The sequence below is a fragment of the Nestor notabilis genome, unplaced genomic scaffold, assembly GCF_000696875.1.
Source record: "Nestor notabilis isolate BGI_N333 unplaced genomic scaffold, ASM69687v1 scaffold23816, whole genome shotgun sequence".
Lineage (NCBI taxonomy): Eukaryota > Metazoa > Chordata > Aves > Psittaciformes > Psittacidae > Nestor > Nestor notabilis.
Window position 1 is genome coordinate 4,114 of NW_009934683.1, and position 21,248 is coordinate 25,361.

The window sequence follows — 21,248 nt, forward strand, 5'->3', positions numbered from 1 at the left end:
TTTTTGTTTCTTGATACCTAAGAACAGGGCTCTGAAGTTTCAACTATTTAAATATATGAACTATCCCAACTGCTCTGCTAATGGATGGTGGGTCTGTAGCACCAGTGAATCTTGAAGTAAATGGAGACTAAGAAGGGATAGAAATGTCATAAGGCAGATTTGACCTAAATATGTTACTCTTTTTGTGCAAAGAGTACTCGAGAGTAATAAATCTTGTCAGCTGTGGTTTAATATTGGCTTTCTCCTCCCACAAGGCAGAAGAAATGCTGCTGTTGGATTAGCCATAGGCTCTCCATCTTCAACAGTGGTCAGTTATATGACCTTTTGTGATTATCTATCCTGTTTTCCTTTGAACAATAGGTGAAGGGAAGCATGCTGTTTGTCACTCAGTGTGAGCTGCTGTGTCTATGTTACACTTGGACAAGAATTGGTTGCAGCATGGATGGCTAAGAATAAAAACAAGTCTGTGCCTAGGCTGCGGTGTGGACATGGCAAAGTGAATAGCAGAGGCAAAAACTGGGAGGACTGACTGTGCCTAAAATGTGCATATTAAGACCAGGAACTCTGAATATGTGAGGAACTGTTTAAATTCTTCTTAAATGTCTTGATCTGTGGCCCAGTGAAGGCATTTGCACGTCTTATCTAAAAAGCTTCAGTTGAACATCTCTTGATTTTTCTCTTTCGGGGTTTTGTTTGTTAGTTGTCCCCTATTCTGATGTTAAACTAATGAATGCTCCAAACTTCAATTGGCCTCTTCATTGTTCATGTGTCTGTAAGGGATTAAGAGTTCAAGAAAGCAGAGTTCTATTGCTGGAGCTGTCACAGGTTCCTGAGGCACCAGCCAACCGGACCCTCATTTGTTGCTTTCTCCTACTTGCCTCTCTCACCAGTGTGTGGAAGCATCATCAGGAAAGGGGGATGGGACTTGAAAGGATGCATATGTTTATCTCAATGCTTAGTGCAGGGCTAGCCTGGCCTTGAACACTGCCAGGGATAGGGCAGCCACAGCTTCTTTGGGCACCCTGTGCCAGCACCTCAGCACCCTCACAGGGAAGAGCTTCTGCCTAAGAGCTCATCTCAATCTCCCCTCTGGCAGGTTAAAGCCATTCCCTCTTGTCCTGTCACTACATGCAGTTGTCAAAAGTCCCTCTCCAGGCTTCTTGTAGACCTCATTTAGGTATTGGCTGGACTCCTCACTCCTGCAGCACAGTCAGAAGTGTCAGTTACTGTTTGTACTGTGCAGGACCATTCTTTCCAGTTTTCTATCATTGATAGAAATAATATTCCACAAAGAGAACACTTGTAACCTCTTCTGGTTTCTGTGTGCAATCTGTTAGAGTATCAAGGCAAAATTAAAGGGGAGAGCAGAGGTTCCATATAGACTGAAGGACTGGCTGGGGATATAAGGTGAGGGGCTGAGTGTGGGGAGAGAGGATAAGGTTAAAGATGGAGAGTGGAGTACTTGAGGGTCGGAAGAATAAGGAGGAGCAAGCAGGGAGTAGCATGATAATTGGAAAGGGTATGGAAGAAGGGGAATAGTCTACCTTAGGATAAGGAAGGGGTGTTCTTGTATCTCGGGCATACCAGAGAAAAGGAGAAGTGACAGGTTGATTCTGCAGCCAAAATGCTGTTGGACTTCCCTAAAGCATCTAGGCCATAAGGAAGACCCTAACTTGCTTTTTCCAAACCTGGAGTTGTGTTTTAGAGCAAGCTTGTGCCTTTCTGGATCAGACTGATTTTTTGATTACTCATTTGCAGTATTCTGTTTCGTCTTGGACTGTAGCCTCAAGAGATGGGAGCAGGGGTGGGAGTATTATGAAACAAAGTGATTTGATTATTTGGGGTGGGGTGGGAGGGTGGCAGTTTTGTTTTAACTTAGCAAATTGTTTAAAAGCACAGGCAGATGAAAAGGAGACAGCTAATCCAGTTAGGAACAGCCACTATGGGTTTGGATATTGATTTCTTCCCTCACTCTGTTGTCTTTTAACCTTGTTTTCTTACAATTTTAGAAAAACCATCTTGAGCTCTACAGAACAAATAGAGGATATGAACAAAATAGCTTCCTTTAAAGAAGTGGTCGAACTCCTCTCTTAACTTGCCACTAAGTTTTCTTTTTACATCCTTCAATTTCTCTTAATCTTCATTGAAATAAAACCTCTTCTAGGTACGAATTTTCTGCCTTTTAGCCTAAAATGATTGGGGTTTTTGTACATACTTGTTATCTGTTTACAATACATTTAATGCTAAAAAGTGTATTTTTAGCTGGCTAAGTAAAATAGTTGCTTGCTCGAGGAGTTGTCATAGCAGCAATCTTAACAGATAGGCTGATCCTATTTAGCTTTTGCAGCCAAAGAGCGACCGTTAGGCACCAGTTTGACAGTTCTGCAGTGTTTTTCTAAAGATGGAAATTGTGCTGGTGGTGGGGAATATGTTTTTTTGGTCCTACTTTAAAATATTTCCTTCTGTAGGTGTGTGGAATTTGATTCAACCCGTCTATTTTCATCTAACAGAACTTGGGGAGAACTTTGAACACACACATACACACACACAACATGTGAGATACAGGATTTGAGGCTTAATTTGTAGAAGCTTGAAAATAAATGGCACAGTGCAGCATATTGCAAAGCTGCTTTGATTATTTTAACTGCCATAAGTGTTCTGAAAGCAAAATGCCAGACTAGGGAACAGGCTCGTGCATCATTTATTCAGCTCCACTTTTAAGTTATGGTAGACTGGGTAAATAGAAGAACTTTGGGGGTTAGTTTTGAGGAGCTGCACTGCCTGGATTAGGTGATAGCTTAGTATTTTAGTAATTCAGTTCTTATTGTCATACGAAGAGAAAAGGTGCTTCTATATTGACAAGCAAAGGAATGGTGTTTTCAGATGAGTCTGTGAGATCACTCTGTAAGTGATCTCTGTAGCTCTGAGCTGTTACAGAAGTTCGGTTACTCTTAGCTTACTGTGAGGAATTTCTCCTGTCTGTATCTTCCAATCAGATGGTATCGAGCCCAAATTGGTGGTGTTGGGCAGGAGACTTATCCCTCAAACTCCCAAGTCTCTTACTACACTAGTAATTTTTCTAAAGATTCATTAAAGTGTCTGAGTTTAATGCTAACAGAAGATTTTTTGGTTGGCGTTGGCTTAGGGTGCTTCAACTGTGACTGAGAGTCAAAAAGTCTATTTAACCTTCTAATTGCTGCTTTCTTTTTCCAGTCCTACTTGTTAAAATGTATTGTTACCATAGGAATGCAAACCATCATGTCAGGTTTACACACTTACTCATTTCCAGTGAATGCTGGTAGCTTTCATCACATACCTCCCCATTTGGGGTTGCTCTGGGGAATACTCAGCATGTCACTTTCCATGCTTAGCTCAAAGCCAGGCTGAGAGTGGCAAAAGTGACTTCTGTAACTCTGGTGTGGATTTGGTGTTGCACCACTGTTTATGGACTGGTACAGAGAAATCTCATGACTGAATGTGGCAGAATCTCCCAGCAGAGAAATTAAATGCTGTACACCAACAGACACTTCAATGTACAAGTTACATGGAGGGGCTTAAGGAGCTTGGTGCAGCATTCTTGTGGTCCCTCCACCCAAAACTCCTGCATCTTCACCTTTTTACCTCCTTGCCAGGCATCTGCTTTTCCTAAGCTCTGAAGTTTGTCCAAATCTACTCATCTCCTCAAACCTGCTAACCTGACAGAAGATTAGTTTTAGTCTAGCTTCAACTTCCAGGTTAGCAAGGGGAACCAGCTCAGCGATGGGGCTGTTCAGCAGCAAAGCCCATTGCTTCAAGGTAGAGACTGTGGATGGGGGGTGATTCTGAGGAACTGAACAAGACCAAGGGCATTGAGACCTTGCTCTCCTGATAATCATCTGTGCTGCTGTAATGTTAAGCCCCTGCTACACAGCCATAATGCCCAAAGCTTTGCACCAGCAGTGGCTGTTTGCGTGGCTGGATGGAGGAACTGATACGGGTTAATCTTGGAGGGAGTAAGTTGCAGGTTCATTTCACACACATCTTTCTCCTGGCTTGCACACGCTGCAGGTCATTCTGCTGATACGTGGTTGGTAGGGAACAGAAGTGCCTAGGTACAGTGAGGGAATGGTAGGATTGTGTGTATTAGCAGCAGTGTCTGCTTACCCTGCTTGAAGTGTTCTATTAAATTACAGGCTGGGAGTTGTAAATGGGTTGACTGTGTCTGCTCTTAGATGAGACCTGCTCCCTACCAAGGCAAGGAAATAAATATATTGGACAAATGGAAGAGCTTTCTCTGTTAATGTGTCTAATTGGTGGCTTTCTCACATGGAGCAGGACCTGTTTCCCTGCTGCTCTGCAGCATTCAAAAGGCACCACGTCAAAGGGAAAGCGAGCAGTTAGATCCGCATCCCTCTGTTCAGCTGGACTTGGAGGTCTGTTTCTGTCACTCATACTCTGTCTCTGTTTTGCTATTTCAGGCAAAGTCGTGCATTTGTCATATGTGTGGTGCCCACCTGAACAGACTCCACTCTTGCCTCTACTGTGTCTTCTTTGGCTGTTTTACAAAGAAACATATTCACGAGCACGCAAAGACAAAGCGACACAATTTAGGTAAGCTGTCATCCTTATGGTGCTTTTAACTCGCTGTACTGCCCATGTCACCTCCATGCGAGTGAGGTGATACGGCAGGGGGTTGGAACTGGATGATCTGAAGGTCCTTTCCAACCCAAACCATTCTGTGATTCCATATTTTCTTGTAGACAGGAAGATGAATTTTGTTTGTGTTTTGCATTAGTTCACTTGTATTATTTTAAACTCGGTGCTAAAGCTTTCACTGCATCACAAGGAAGTTTTTATTCACAACTTAAACTGTGAGTTATTATTATTTAGTATTTATGAATTAATGTCATATAGGGAAAAAGAATAAAATTAGTGTGATTTTTTTTTTTTTTCCCCCCTCCCCCCCCCCAAGTGTGAAAAGTGGTGGGTTTAGTGCCTCGAAGTAGAGTGTTTATTTTGGAGAACTACTTCAGGAGGTCATGTTCACTTTCTTGTTCTTGCTAAGGTAAAAACCATCATTCCCGTCATAAAGAAATAACAATCAAAATTATTTAAACTTTTAAAGGATGTTTTTGTGCTTATTTTTGTGGGTGGGTTTGTTTTATGTTTTATCTTGGTTTTTTGGGGAGGAGGGAAGGGGGGTTGTGAGGGTTTTTTTTTCTGTCTTGTTTCTAGTGGTGTTAATAAAGTAATAAGGAAACAGTTTAATTCAAAAACACATTCAGAAGCTCTCTGGATGTGGTCCTGGGCAACCCACTCCAAGTGCTTGAGCAGGAGGCTTGGACAAGGTGAACTCCATATACCTCTGCCAACCTCAGCCATTCTTTGAACAGTAAAAACCCCAAATCAACCCTGTGTGACCATTTTTTTTATTGGCTTTTACAGGTTGTAATCTCAAAAGAGCTTTTGAAATCAATTCATTAAGTGAAATTATTTGGGAATCTTTTCTAATGCAGAAGTAGAAATTGTTCTAGGTAAAATCTGTCTAAGGATTCCCAGTAAAGTGTATTTAAAGGTGTATTAAGCCCCCTTTTTTTTCCACTCGAAGTTTATGACCACATTTAAGGTGTAAAAATTGAGACCATAGACAGTATTTGCCTGTTTATCTGTGGATACTGTCATATTTTTACCATTAAACTTGCCATATTGATGGAGAACCTTTTAAAAGAGCTTTACAATTGCACATGTTGTGAGTTGCTGTTATTTAGGAAGCCTCAATTCTTGAAGTTCATTTTTGTGCAAGCTGTCTGTTGTAGTGAAATATCTGCTGTTTCCTTAAAGGAAAAAAACACCCTGGATGGAGGAGGGAGGTTCTTTGAAGATGCTCTCTTGCTTAAAGACTGTTGTAGTTACTGTCATGATACTAGACAATTAAGAACATGTCAGATAAGGTACTTCCCAAAAGGAATAGCCTTTAGATAAAAAGGGCAAAAGTTAATTATACCAGCTGAAGCACAGAATGAAGTCTTGTATCATCCCCAAAAGGATTCTTTTGCAGCTAAATATAGAGTCTTCAGTGCACAAATACACATAATATGAAGATTGTACAACTGCCTGATTGACTTCTAGTTTTGGAGATTCCTTTTCTCTGGCTTTTCAATGTATGTTTTGGTGTTCAATTTCGAGCTGAATGTGAAACGAGCTGTAAAAATATCTTGGTGGTTTTGCCTAATGCTTTGGGTTGCTTTTACTGCTGCAGTTTTCATTGGGGGGAAATAACATCTGATAGGCAAAACCAAGTGAAGTGCTTTGAGATTTCAAAACGGACAGGGATTATTTTAAAACACTTGGTGACTTTTTGCTGAGCCAACATCAGTCTCCATGGAGACCAGCAGGAACTGCACACTTAATCACAGCTCAAAGAAATATCATTGATTTCAGCTCTAACAGCTGTCTGAGCACTGGAAGTGATGGTTTTGCAGCTAACTGGCTCAATGTTTCAAGAGGCTTCAGGATCAGAGTCCAGTGTGGTTTTAAAAGACATTTCTTGTTCTCTCTGTTCCCTTGAGCAACAGACACACTCTGAGCTTATAGAAATACCTGTGCTCTTACATCTGCTTGCCTATTCAGAGTCTATTAATAATACTGTACTTCTTTTAGTATATTCCTTGATGTGGGTGACAGGTAGGTGAAGATCCAGCTATATGAGCTGCTTTTTATAATCTCTGCGTTGCACAGTGTCTGATAGTCTATCACCACGAGAGGCTGATATTTCCACTGGGTTGGGAATCCTTAATGCAATGAAAAATCTTTATAGAGGTGTGATGTCCTTTAGAAAGAGGTAGATAAGACTGGATTTTCCAGGACTTTGAAGATAGGGACTATCCAAACTAGCCTTTTCCTTCCTAGTTCTGTTTCAGGGCTGTTCTCTTACTTGTGTAGGTATCCCTCATCCCCTCCAAATACATGAAAATGGTATCAGTTGTAAACACCCGTGGGTACATCCTAGGACTGCTCAAAGAAGATCTGTGTCAAAATACTTTCTAATAATTGAAGAGAAGGAATTATGTCTGTGAGTGAAATTCATGACAGACCCAGGGTTCAGAGGTGTTGCTTATACTGAGGAGGAGTAAATAGTCCTATGATAAGAATTAAATAACTTCATTGACTACAATAATAAAAATTAGATGAAATTTGATAGTAGAAAATACAAACTCTTTGTACTTCACAATAATAACATCCTTGTGGTGGCAACCAAAGTATCATTGATTGAAAGCAGAGGAGGAAAGCATTTAGGATATACAGGTCAGCCATTCCTCATAGCCATTAAAAATACCTGCTGTTCTAGGATGTGTTGTGTGAAGTATTGCAGGCAAATTCTCATTTGTTACATGATGTGCATTCCAGCATGACATTGCTATAGCTTAGCTCAAACTTGGAGCCAGACTGGGCTCATAAGAAGGGAAGCAGGCATTTGTTCATTGCCACTGTCTTCTGCTAGAGCTGCTCTGTTATGTGCAGGTAGTTTGAGCTCCTGCAAGCCATCTCTCGAAAGCTCCTCTCGGTATCAGAAATGACTCCTGGATCTTACTACTGCTTTTATTGAAAATAGTGTTTTGAGGTAAGTCTCCATTGTTTATCAGATGAGAATATGCAGATGGGTATAAGCAGTTTGCATCATAATATATGGAGCAGCACAAAACTTCGTGTCTATGATTTGGGGATCCTGCCCCCAAATTTCTGGGGGGAAAAAATCCCAAACCAGAAACCAAACAAACTAAAACAAAATCCCAGCAGGATTAAATGGGGAGTATTTAACAGTTTTGCTCCTTTAAACCTGAATAGTATTTTGTGCTATCAAGAGAAGGTGCTTTAGGCAGGAGGATTTCACTATTTTCAAAGGTTTACTGCAAACAGGGAAGCTCTTGAAGGTTGTAGGGTCAGAGAAGGGCAGGGAGAAGATTGACAAAAGGCAAAACACACTTTATAATAGGAAGCACAGGGCAACCTCAGTAAAGGAATCCTGCAGGCTCCTGGAGTGTACTGGGTGCATGCACACATAGTAAGTAGTGCGTGTGTGTGTGTGTATATGATACATATATTTCTGAATGAGGTCAAGGAGCTGGAGTAAATACTCTGGTCATAGTAAGTTAGAATAAAATGTATGGACAAACTATGGTTCTCTTAAATTCCTTGTCTGGATGGAGCCAATAGAGATCTTGGAGACTTTAGAGAACAACCCACAAAAACACTTCTTATCTGTTGCCTGCTGGTTTAAAAATAGAAAAAGAAGTACTTAGAGTAGCATGGTTTTATCTCAAGTATTAGGAGAAGAAAATACCCTTTCTCTTAGATACCGCTGAACTGCAGCCATTGTTTTAATATGTATTAGAAGGGTGGGTATTTGATGCTTCATTCTTGGCAACAAAAGGAAGTTTGGCTTGTGTTTGGGTTTGTTTTAGTTTTCCTTTTTTCCCCTCTGAAATGAAGTATGTGCAGTTCTCAATGGTTCCAAGCTAGGCTGGGCACCATTTAGTGATTGGGGGGATCAGCCTTTCTTTTTCTTCCCTTTTTCTTTCTTTTCTCCCCCTTTTTTCTAGTCCCATCCCCCTTTTAGTTTTCCTTTTCTAAAAATCTCTGACTAGAAGAGCTGATAAGACTCTTATCACTTTGATAGAGACTGAGAGGATAAGGGAAGAGAATAAATAGCCTTTAATGTGTCTGCTCACTAGTTCCTGGCAAAATCCAATATACATGTTGACTGGTGCATCAGATGAGGCTGGTGTGATTGGGGCTTTTTGTTTTGTCTTGTTTTGGGGGGTGTTTTTTGTTTCTTACTGAGATTAGTAAGATTTTCTTACTCGTAGACCTTTGTATCTTACCAGTTTAGGAATTCTGAGCTGTGACGCACATTCCAGGTGCCAGGAAAACAGGAGGAAGGCAATCGGGTACTTGAACATCAGGTTCAGGAACAAGCAAAGAGCTGAAGTTTAGCAAATCACTTCTTGTGAACTTAAGACTATTCTCTAAACTGGTTTAATATTTAATGTTTAAGGTGAGAAATCGGGAAGCATGAATTAGTTTAGGATGGTTACTTAAAAGATGTATTACTGAAGTTGAACTAAATGTAGGCGACTTGCATGGAATATGAGTGTGTTGCTTTCAAGTTGATAACATGCCAAGATTGAGTCATGGAAACTCACAATGGAATTAACCTCAATACAGGTAAAAACTGACCTGAATTGTAAGTTGTTGTAGGTTTCGTTCTACTTGAATGCAACCAGTGTTCTAAAGAAGATGATATCAAAACATGATTCAGAGATGTGTCATATCTGATGGAAGGTTGTCATATAGTACGGTGAAGTCTCCCATTTTTGTCTGAGCAACGTTGGTTCTGTTCATCTGGGTCTTTCTGAACTCACAGCAAGTTTCTTACCCGGATGAGATGTGCAGGTGCTGGATGTGGCACACTTCCCTGCTTTCTTACATGTTGTTGTTACATTCCCATCATCTTTGGTCTCTTAACATTTTCACAAGGATGTCAGTGGTTATATTTGGCAAAGTAAAGCACTTGGGCTTAAAATAAAACACTTTCCTTGGCTCCCAGATAGAGTTTGAAGACCTTTTGCTGCCTAAATTTAAACTTTCACCTCTCAGCTGTGTCTTTCCAAACTTACTGTCACTTGCACCAGTAGATAACGTTGCTCTCATTATGCCCACGTCAGCTTCTGTGATGCCTCATTGTTTCTCCAGGCTGATGGCTTTATTTTTGAATGAATATTGAGATATCTTTTGACTTTCTCTCTTGTGTTGCAGCTGCTTAGAATTCTGTATATGAAGAGGTATGAGGAGATCTGACTTGAAAATGAGGATAGGCTGTCGTCAGCATAGAAAGTGTAGAAGCAAACTTCTTAGGAGTTTGAGGCCCGTTCCTGCTAGGTTTGTGATCCCAAATACCAATGCAGATGATATTTGTTCAATGTGCATTCTCATCCTTTACTGTCATAGTGGTTTTTACTGAATTTCCTGGTCAGGTGGGTCCGTTTGGGGTAGAGCTTCACAGCAGTTTAGTTTTAAAAAACCAAGACATTTTAACCTGTTGATAACAAAGAGGTGAAATTTGTTGGTTTATATGGACTTTGTCCTTTTGGTGTGGTGTAGCTTCTGCTACCTATAACAAGTCGCTTGCATTGGAAGAGTTTCTGTATGTCTGTGGTTCCTCCACTGGGGACCCTGTGCCCGGCACCCACCAGGCCCTGCAGAGACTGCCTTGTGTGCTCACCACAGTGACTTGGCAGTAGATATTTTCCACTTTGCCCTAAAGGAAACATCCTTTTTCACCTCAAGATGACCAGAATAAGAAGGTTAAAGTCTATTTCAAGGGGAAACCTCGATTTATACTGATTTGAAACAATAAACTTACACACTTTACTAGGATCCTGAAACTGAGCAGCCCTGTTTTGGCTCTCATGAGAAACTCCTGCCCTTTCTTTGTGCTGTAACCAGGGCTGTGCAGCCGCCTTGTCACTGGTGCTTGAGGTAATTTGTCCAAAACCTATTGCAGTCTTTTTAATGCCATTGAAAGCATTGGCATATATACAACTCTATTGTTCACGTAAGTATGCTGGAGAGAGGAAATTTTCTCAAGAGTCCTTAATCAGGCTCTGGACAATTACAGCTTTTACTCCACCAGTGTTTGTGTTAATCTTTCTGGTTCTTTATAGCAGAAATTCATTCTGCTCTGCACAAGTGGCTTGTGTAGGGTGGTCTCTTGTTGGTTTTGATCTTGACGGCTATACTTCATGACCCATGCATGTAAATCCAGAAAGCTGAGAAGGAGTTCTCTGAGCACAGTGTACACCTACCCATTCTTATGGTAAATTGGAAGTGGTAGTGCTCAGTCTTATATATTTAATATTCTGCCAGTCCTTTCCTGTTATTTGGAGGGCAGAGGGGCTGTTTGTGGGATCTTTTAAAAAATATATGGGGAACAATATTTGACTTTGGTCTTTTGAGGCCAATACTTTGGATTTCCAACAATTATTCTTTGAAAACTGTGTATAACTGGTAGTGCAGTAGATAATGGAGTAGATAACTATATAATACTGTGTAGCTTCTGATATACCCCCACACGCTCAAGTGCATAGTGTTCTGGTGCTTATCTTCACTGCAGGCAAGGTTCTTATCCCCTTTTGTGATATTCTGTTAAAGGAGTTTATTAAGTCCTCTGAGCACAAGGGTGAAAATTCCGGTGTTTGGACATTAGACCAGGTAACACTCAGTATTCCTTATCCTCTTCCACAAACTGATCATGGTCCAGATAGAACAAAAGAATGAAGCACATAGGCAAGATAACAGACATCATGCAAACCTGCTTGCAGTATCTGTTCTCTTTATTACATATAGAAGTAACTAGTGACTTGACATGATCATTGAGAAAGTGATTTTGAAGAGGAGGAGGCACACAGGACTGAAGGAGAGCAGTAGGAAGCTGAGAGGGGTGTAGAGCCTATGAAGGATGGACAAGACATGGTTAGAAAGAAACCTTACCACAAGCACTGATACACTAATGGGGGAACACAAAGACTTCACCTTTGTTTGCCTGATGAGACTGACAGCAGAATTCCAGCTGCGTGGCATGTGGTTTGGCTTGCTTATGACTTCAGAGCAATTCAGTGCTGTTTCTTGCAGGCCACCTGATGCGGTAATGGTTTCCTTTATTTAATACAAGTTTCCACTGTGGAGAGATTATTTTAATAATGCTGTTTGTCTGGAAATAAAAGGAATTTGGAAATAAATGGGGATATATTCTTGAGGGGGAATGGCGATGTGTTTCTCAGTTGGCTGCTAGATGCAGATTGTGTTTTAGTAGCTGACTGAGAATTTGTTAGTGCCCACTGAATTGGTTTTATTTTACTTTGTGGCTTTTTTCCATATCTGTCTGATCTAGAAATAATTACTGAAAATCAGCAATTTCCTATGAGTAATTTGCACTTAATTCTTCCTCAGTATATGTTGAAATAAAATATTTCCCAGTTAGCTGATCCATTTAACTTCCTGGCTTTGGTTTCTTTAGGGTTGTGTAAGAAAAATACTTTGAACATTGGTCAGTGTTCTTATGTCCATTCTAAAAGGGTGTGTGAAACAAGAGAATTTGAGACGTGTAACCTATGGAATAAACTACTCAGGAAAAACGTTCCCCTGCACAAGTATCTTTGAATTTTCAGCGCTGTCTTCTGTTGGAGCCTTCATTTGGGTTTTAAATAGGTGCTTTCTAATTATTTTAATGGCTTTGAATAGGACTTAGTGAAGTCTTAGAAAAAGGCAACTCAAACTTACATATCAAGTCTTCCAGTACTAGTTCTGCACATATTGTAGTCAGTCACTGTAATTATGCCTTTTAGTTACTTATGTCTTTTAGAGGTATATTGTGAGCTACAACCAACTTGAAGGCAGCGAATGTTTTGTTGTCTTGCGCAGTTTTCTTGCTGTACCAGAAACAAGTGAATAACTCATACAGTAACTGGGGAAAAAAATCAGCTTTTTAATATATCTTTTTTCTTTATCCTTCAGATTCTAACGTACAGACTTTACTCTTTGTGAGCTACTGAGAAGAAAGTGCCTGACTTGGAAACCTGCTTTAAAATGTCTTCTAGTTTATAAACTCACATCTTTTTTTCCCTCCTCCCCAACTTCCCTTCTGTTTTGCAGCCATAGACCTTTTGTATGGGGGTATATACTGCTTTATGTGTCAAGATTACATATACGACAAAGACATGGAACAAATTGCCAAAGAAGAACAACGAAAAGCTTGGAAATTACAAGGTTTGGTTTTCCTGCCTGAATTTCTTGTTTCTGGTTTTAATCATACCTATCCCTCCCATTTGTCAATGGCAAAAACCAGTAAGGGGAAGAAAGCTCTTTAGAGACAGTAGTGCAGGCCATGGGAGAGAGAGATGTCTAGCTGTTACTTTCCAGGAGTTAGACTGTTAGTTTAACATGTGCACCACACCTAAGTGTAGCAAAACTATTTCCTTTTTAATTGCAAAAAGAGATAAAAATACCTAACATTAATACTGCCAAACCTCAGAGTCAGATCTGTATTAGGTAGAAAATGTACCAGTCTGCTCTTTTAGGCTTATATAGGCAATAAATCTGTTCCCCTCACGTGAATTTCCACCCTTGTGTGTGATTTTTTTTTTTTTATGACTTCTTTTTTTTCTAATAGAACGTGCCAGCTTACTTACACACCCTGTGCTTTCATGGTACACGCACAGTATCTATGTAGAAATATTGACACACAAAATATCTGTACCCACATTTGTTTTATTCAGTTTGCTTTCCCTAATTTTTTCTTTTTTAGCCTTCACCCCAACAGTGGTTTCTCACTACCAGTGTACAATGACAGGTAAGAGGCGTGGGCTGGCGACGCACTTCACTAACAAGCGTCCCTTTGCTGGTTATCCTGCCATTATAGACATGAATCACAGTTACAAATGCCAGTTTTATCGTGCCAATTGTTTTCCTCTTGTTTGGATATGTTCCAGTGATTGAATAATTACAGCAGACTTGATTTCATATGCCCTTTCCTTGATAGAACTACTTCAAACCAAACTTTTTCTCCCTTTTTTTTTTTTGGAAAGGAAAGGAAGTAGCATTTATTTTAACCTGAGTAGTTTCTAAGCATCAGTTATAAAAACTTGTCATCTTCCATTTCCAGTGGCCTCCAGGGGGTATGTTTTCTTAAAGTGGGAAAGTCTGTATTTGAAGACAGATGACTTCTGTCTAGTAACGTCTCTTACCGAATCCATGGCATCCTGTTTCAATGTGACAGCCGTAGTCAGGGCTGATATGACTTCAAACCATTCTTAACCTCATTTCCAATTTTAAAAATAGCAGCTAACATGGTATTAAACAGAGTTTTTCTGATGGCATATCAAAAGTGTATCTGCTGTTATTTAGTTCCTGCTACAGATCCCGTTCTACCTTCTGCTTATTCCCATTTTGAGGGAGTTGAGGCACCAGATTAATCAACTAAACAACACTTCTTCATGATGCTATAGAAGAGGAAGGACCCTGGTTCCTTACTTTTGAATATAAAAATTCAAAGACTAATTTCTTAATTATGTTATTCTTGAAAATTATGTATTTGTGCCTTCTGGACTGAGGTGCAGCCACTTGTCCTTCAGTAGACCTCAGGCTGCTCTAGCTTATGTTCTAGGGTAATTACAGCTACGAGATAGTTCTTCTTGTCTTGGACCAGAGAGTTGTGTGGCGGAGGGAAGAATCACCTTCTCTGTACTGGTTAACTGACTAATGAATGGCATACTAAGTGTATATATATACATATATATATGAATGTATATTTGTATAAATATGCACACTGCATCTTCTATCTCTGTAGACCACATCCGTAATGATCAGTGAAGCTATAAAATGAAGGAATAGACAGCATTCCACTTTAAATGACTGGAGTACACTGTATAGTGTTTTCTTTCAAGTCATGGTGTTTTCTAGTTTTTCATCATGAAACCATGTGTGTTTCCTCACAAATTTATCTAAGGAATGGGAAATGGAGATGCACAGGAGAAATAATGGAGAATTATGTCTGTCTTCCCCCCTCCCCCCCCTTTCTCCATTGCATCAATTCATCCCCTCCTTCCCATAGTAACTCATGTTATCTGAAAGATTATAAAGGGAGAGGGAACCCTTCTTTCTCCATACTGAATGTCTAGATTAGTACAAACCCCAGACTGAGTGTCTTGGTTTTATATTTCTATCACAGTTAGTTAACCTCAGATAGTGTTGGCAACTTCAGAAGTGAATCCAGTCTGCAAAAACTGAGATTGGCTTAAAAACTGAAGTGCGAATGTTGTGTATTTTCAAACTTGGATCCACAGTGCTTGAAGGGTGTTAGTATATACTTTAATAGATGCTCACATAACAACATGATGCCTGGAGAAAAAGACTTTAAGAAAACCCCCAAATATCATGAGATTCATTTCATTCTCTTGTAATATTAACTCTTAGTGTGATGAGTCCCCCTGTCCAGCTGTAGTTCAGGGTTATAGGATATAACTCTGAACAAGTTGCAACTCTACCATTATTTTTTCCCCTCTCATATTGAATATCTTCTAATAATGAGGGAGATGAGAATATACAGAGCCCTTCATTCTAATGACTGTTTGGATTTTGGGGAGGGGAAAAGGGGGAAACTTGCTCAAGTCTAGCAAAGTAACCGATCAATATTAATGATTACATGCAAAACTGTGACCTGTATAAACTAGAGCCTTCATCGCCTTTTCCTTCCCTCATCCATATGTCCCTGAGAAATGACAATTTGTGCATTTGACCTAATAAAATGAATTCTTGGATGGAGATTTCACATGCTGACTTGAATCTCTGGCTATTTTTATAGCATCATTTTCAAAATGATGAGTTTTCGCTCCTAGAACGCTACTTTCCTTTAGTTGTAAATGGTAACCTGTGCATGTTTTGTTTAAGGTAGATTATGGTGGAGTTTCTGGCATGTTTGTGGCTGGTGTTAAACCTTTTATTAAACCTTTTTCCTTCTTTGTGGTGTTTAGTTGTGTTTTGGTTTTGTTTTAAACACTGAACCACTCCTAATAAATGGTTCTGTCTTTTCTCACACATCTTCAGGAGTAATAAAACCTCAATATTCATGTTAAATTACACAGCTGGAACAGAACACTTTAATATCTGTCTCTGACTTAACTTGTGCTCTTTCTAATGAAAGGCTTCTGTAAGAAAGTTTTCTGTCTGTTGTGCTCTGTGTGTGTGTTGTGGCATTAACTGTACCCGGTTTTCTGTTTGGTTTTATTTCATTTCAATTGAACAGTATTTGATTTACCCAGAATCCTGCAAAATAACCCAGTCTGTCGTGTTTAACTTGACTTGAAGAGTTGCTCTTGTGAAATGCTTTGGTCCCCATCCTCTTTAAGCTATATAATTATATATAGATGTATATAAATATATATGAATAGTCCCGCTGACATATGTGGAACTATTGCATGCCTAAAGTCGAGCGCACATGTGTTTCTGGGTGTGAATTTTGTTACATTTGATTTAAATCAGGATTTAACCATATCCAAGGGGTTTTTTAGTACAAGTACATCCCACTGTCAGACAACACTGTGTTTGGCCACACTTAAACTCCAGTGAATCCAAATGCCAGAGTTGGGATTTTACAGCTGGCCAGTGCAATAGCTGGTCCTAACACTGTGTTGAAAATGATGTTGAGCTTTTTTTACCAACCAATTCATATTAAATTCCTAAGGGAGCATTACAAACACGAAAAGGGTTGCTGCAGACATCTAATCCGAAACTTGTTGCCAGCCAATGTTCTGTCATATGTGAACTGTCCATATGTGCGTCTCTGAAGTTGCTTCATTCGTTTGCCTATGCCTACTGTATAGTGTATTCAAAGCATTGCAGCTGTTTTATCTCATCAATCTGTTACACAGTAATTAGTTTCCTTTTCTGTTTTCCTGGGTGTGTAGCTTGATGCTGAACCTTGGATAAAGAAAAGGGACTATATGATTCGGGTATTCTTTCTTATGCTTCTCGCATAATCTCTTGTTGAATCAAATCAAGTGAGAGATGGGTGCATCCATGTAAATAAGACTCTTCTAGTCCTCCAGAATGTGAAAATGAGACCTTTTCTTACTAGAAGCTCGAGGGGTCAGTAATAACTATGAATTGAACGTTTTTGGGTGGGTAGCTTCTGACAAGCAGAGCTGTTTCTGAAAATGAAGATCAAAGAGCTATTAAAATTTCATGCACATTATGCAGAATGTGTAAGCCTCTAGCTATGTTTGCTACTCTCCCTCTTTTCATATGTATGATTTATATTTTCTGTAGCACAGCACTGTTTCTGCTCCATGCATTCTGTGAAAAATAACTCCTAATTGACTTTAATCCTCAGTTTTAGAATAGATTGCTTGTCATCTTGTTATTCTATAGCTTTAATGCCATGATGCTTTTGTTGACCTTGCATAGTAATTCCTCTGTGCTACGTAGAATGCTGCAGTAGTACTTAGCTGGTCAGCACATGAGTCTTCACTGTTGTAGTGTTATTGTACTAGATTTACACTGAACACAACTCTCTGCTTACTCCAGATCTATTCTCCATACTACTAATCTGACTCATTTTTACTGCACTTTCCTTTGAACAAAATTAATGTATTGAAAATCCAGTGCTGATGTTTAAAGGGAATAATGACAGATTTTAGCTGCAGCTCATGAGAAATAGTAAAGTATTTGGAGAGTTCTGGTTGGTTGGTGGGGGGAGGGTTGTATTTAAACCTACTGCTGATTGCATTTTTAGGCGATCTTAGATCTGTCAGTAGAGTGAGTATCAAGTATTAGAACTTGCTAATGTCCAATCAGTGGTTATAAGGAAAGGTCATACTTTGTAATGGTAAATCCTAGGACAGATACTAACTGTTTAGTATATCAAATTAGTAAATTCTGCTGTTCATCTGTAAAGATTAAGCCTGTAGCTGTCCATTAAGTTGGGTCAGTTTTGATCTATTTTAATAACCTGTCAAAGTTCTGGAGAGGAGATTTCTTGGTTATCCTTCTTGCTATCTTCTCCTAAAATCACATGGTGGTTCTGTCACTTGACCTCCTCTGCGCACAAAGAAATGCATTTTTGAGTAATAGTGGATTGATTCTTGTGCTGGAATTTCCTTTTAACTGAAAGGAGGATTATAATCCAGTAATGGAAAACTTGGGCTAGGTATTCTTTATAGGTAAAGAACAGCTTCTCTTCTTGTAGTTCTTATTTGTTGGAAGATTGCTGTCTTTCTGAAGGGCTAAAAAGAAATCGGTCTCTTGTAGTCGTACATAGATTGAATCTAACCTAATGGACAGCATGTTGAAAGCTTTTACTGGAACAGAGTTTTTAATCATTTTACTAAACAACTTCCTGAAACTTTCTTTTCGTCTGCTTAGGCATTGGAGAGAAGTATTCAACATGGGAGCCAACCAAACGAGAGTTAGAATTGCTACGACACAACCCCAAGCGGAGAAAAATAACCACAAACTGCACCATAGGTAAGTTCTAGAAATCCTTTCTCAAGCTGATCCTCAGCCACTTGTATGGTCAAAATTCTGTTTTTACCCTGAGGCTGTTGTAGTGGATTTTCTTAATATAAGGATAACAAAATGAGGTTATTTCACACTACCTTTTTCTCACTGGAGAAGGATGTCGGCTCTGTCACTTCAGGTACTGATGATGAATCCTCTGTGGAACCAACTATAAAGCAGAATTGGGTTTTTTGTTACAATATGCCTTCAAAGACTTTTGCAGGAATCACTGATGTTATCTCAGCTCAGAGATCCCGTGCAAGTGCATGAAGGGAAATCCTGTAGTTGAGATGTAGCCTTACCTATAACAGTCTATTGGGAAATCTGGTTTTAGCAGACAATAAGCACAGTGATGTCTTTCTGCTTCATGTTCTAATTCTAAATGGAGTCTCTTCAACATCATATTGACTCTGAAAAGATGTAATTTGTTCTCCAGTGTGTGTCATAGCATTTTTGAAATGTGTATTAAACATTTAATGTTTAGAGTTCAGTAGTCTGGAGCAAAGACCTCTCTGAAATGCTGACATATATCTACTTAGGGCTGGAGAGTATTTGTGTAAGGGTGATGAAAATGAACAGTGTTTTCCATCTTTTTCTTCTGTCTTTAGGGATTAGGGGGTTAAAAGTAGCTTCCTGATAAACTCTTAAGATTATTGGGCATTTTCCTATACTGTTAAATGCATGGTAACATTACAATGGGAAAGGTACAAGGTTGGAAATGTAGCTATAGGCATTGGAAGCAGGAAACTGTTTAAAAAGCTTTTTCCTAATTTTAAAGCCGCTAACTGTTATGAGAACACATCGTGCTTTCAGCACATTTGCTTTTGTCCAAATACACTGAACATAATTGCTACAACTTCCTAATGTCATGTTTCTAATACAATAAGTCACATTTAAGCCAAAATATGTGTATGTTTATTTGGAACAACGCACTGAGAAGCACAGAGTAAGTTGTAGTAAGTTGAAAATGCATCTAGAATGGTGATTTTAAAGGGACCTATGCATTTGCCATAGTGGATCAGGGAAGACAGTTGGAAAGACATCTGGATTTTGAAAACAAGCAGCCAAGGAAAAAGATAACCAGGCAAAGATTGCTTGCATCATGTTCACGCTGTATTTTATGAAACTCCAGTAGATTCTGTAAAGACTGCTACAAATTCCTTAAGATACTAGAACTGTGCAGGGGGAAACAAGAAGTTTGACAGAATTTGAAGGTGAGTGTGACCTTTGTGAAGAGCTCAGGCCCATTTCTGTGTTTCCCTTTGCAACTGGAAGGAAAGCTCTGTCTGCTCTTCAAGGATTTTACATTTTCCAGTGTGTTTCAAAAGGCCACGTCTGGTTGCGTGTAATCTCATACAACGCCGCACGGGCGGGGGGAGCGCTCATGAAACACAGGGGACAAGGGAAGTGACTGATCTCTTTACTTCTGCAGGCATGCTTTTAAGAATCTCTCCTCCTGAGCCCTCAAGCTGTCTGTGTGCTGAGAATTAGAAGGGAAAGAAAAAAAATCAAAGCACCCAGGAGACATAATGCAGTTTGGGCTACACTTAAAAGCGAAAGAGTAGCTTTCTTTCACAAAAATACATTGGGGGTTTAGCTGAAGGAAGAAAAGACTTGCCATTGTCCTTGAGCCTTTTCTCTCTATCTAACCTGCTGCTAAATATATATCTGCTTCAGAGTCTTTTTCCCTTCGCTTTCCTCACATTGACTTGTCTGTTTGCAGTTTCAGATCAGTGAAGAGCCTATATGCAGACTGAAATGCTGCAATTATCTGGACATGCCCATTTCTCTCTTTTTCTAATACTCAATTCTTTTGACATCAAGTTTTTATCAGTCCCATAGCAGATATTAGTGAATCCAGTTTATCTTCTGAGGTAGGTAAATGGCTCAGAGAATAGGCATAATGTCCAGTTTTATGGGTTCTGAAAATGAAGATGATGTTGATAACCACCTGTAATAAGCATTGCACATCTGTTGATCAGTTCTGTTTACTGAAGAGTCTGTTAAAACATAACCAGCTGCCGTGTATGTATAAAATGCTCTCTGCAAAGCTGTTGTAAGAGGAAGGCCACGGTGTTTGAGATAGACTCCTGTCAGCTGGGAGGTGGCACATTGAACTGCTCTGCAATGACCTGAAATGGTTTTTGTGCTGATGCCTGTTTCAGCATTTGTGTATGACAAGTGTAATAGTGTTATAACTGAAGTAAATGGGACAACACTCTGAAACCTGGACAGGCATGGCCTGGAAAGGGTATATTTAACCTGTATGTGAAGGGCTTGCATGTGATTTTAAGACTGTTAAACTTGATGTTGTTCATATCTGGAACATGTGGTGAAATATGTTTTGTTGTAGGTTCCTGTTAACATCTGTATCATTTGCATGACACTCATTTGGGTGAATGTTTTACTCCATGGCAGAACCTTCTTTGTAGCTAAAGGCATCTTTTAATTCCAGATTTGTAGCAATATCTTGATGCTTCTCAAACAGCTGGATGTGTCTGCTGCTTTCTGAGCTGTTTGAACTTGTATACAGCTGCAGGATTCTTTGTCTTTCATTGGCACCATAAATTACATCTGAAGAGTATTCAGTCATGAAATGAATAAGTTATAATGGAGAATTGAACTGGTAGTTCATTAGAGGAAATACTGTGCAAAACTCTGGGCTTTTGATGTTTCCACTTGAGTGATAATTTGAAACGCATTTTAGAAGGAACTTCTTGTTCACATCCTCAGAAAAAACCCAAAAACTCAACAAAAAAACCCAGCTTAACAAAAACCACATAGATTTTGCTTGGTTCTCTTTTGAAACAATGTGTGTTTCCATCTCAGACTTATTTTTTCCAACTGGTAAGAAGATAAAATAGGTTGAAGATTCAAGATTTGCTTTAATCACTATTTTGCCATTGAGCAAAATGTTCTTCAAATGAAAACCCTTGTCAGGCTCTCCTACAGGCTGTGCAAACTGTGCTGCTTCCTGCCTTTGGGGATATAAAGGGCTATTCCCACCGTTGCACATAAATATCTTAACAGTGTCACCCAAGTCACTTTGAACCACGTGGAAATGTTGAGCTACCTACATCAAGAAGGCAGGATGAAAAATCCTCACATAGTGTTGGTTTTGTGGGGCATTTTGTACCCTGATGTCCCAGCAGGCTTGA

At 39.5% G+C, this 21,248-nt stretch overlaps 1 protein-coding gene across 2 annotated transcripts in view; it reads left to right on the forward strand.

Annotated features, from left to right (window-relative positions):
- The first annotated feature begins 4,460 nt into the window (after positions 1–4,460).
- Positions 4,461–21,248, forward strand: part of LOC104408033 (ubiquitin carboxyl-terminal hydrolase 22) — a 62,576-nt gene continuing 45,788 nt past the window's right edge. Inside the window, exons 1-4 of one of the 2 annotated variants that reach the window (XM_010017480.1) lie at positions 4,461–4,590; positions 12,691–12,804; positions 13,343–13,387; positions 17,956–18,057. In XM_010017480.1, coding sequence (XP_010015782.1) covers positions 4,479–4,590; positions 12,691–12,804; positions 13,343–13,387; positions 17,956–18,057 — 373 coding nt within the window. In that variant the 5' untranslated portion in view covers positions 4,461–4,478. The remainder of the gene's footprint in view (positions 4,591–12,690; positions 12,805–13,342; positions 13,388–17,955; positions 18,058–21,248) is intronic. The other variant, XM_010017481.1, reaches the window with a different exon arrangement.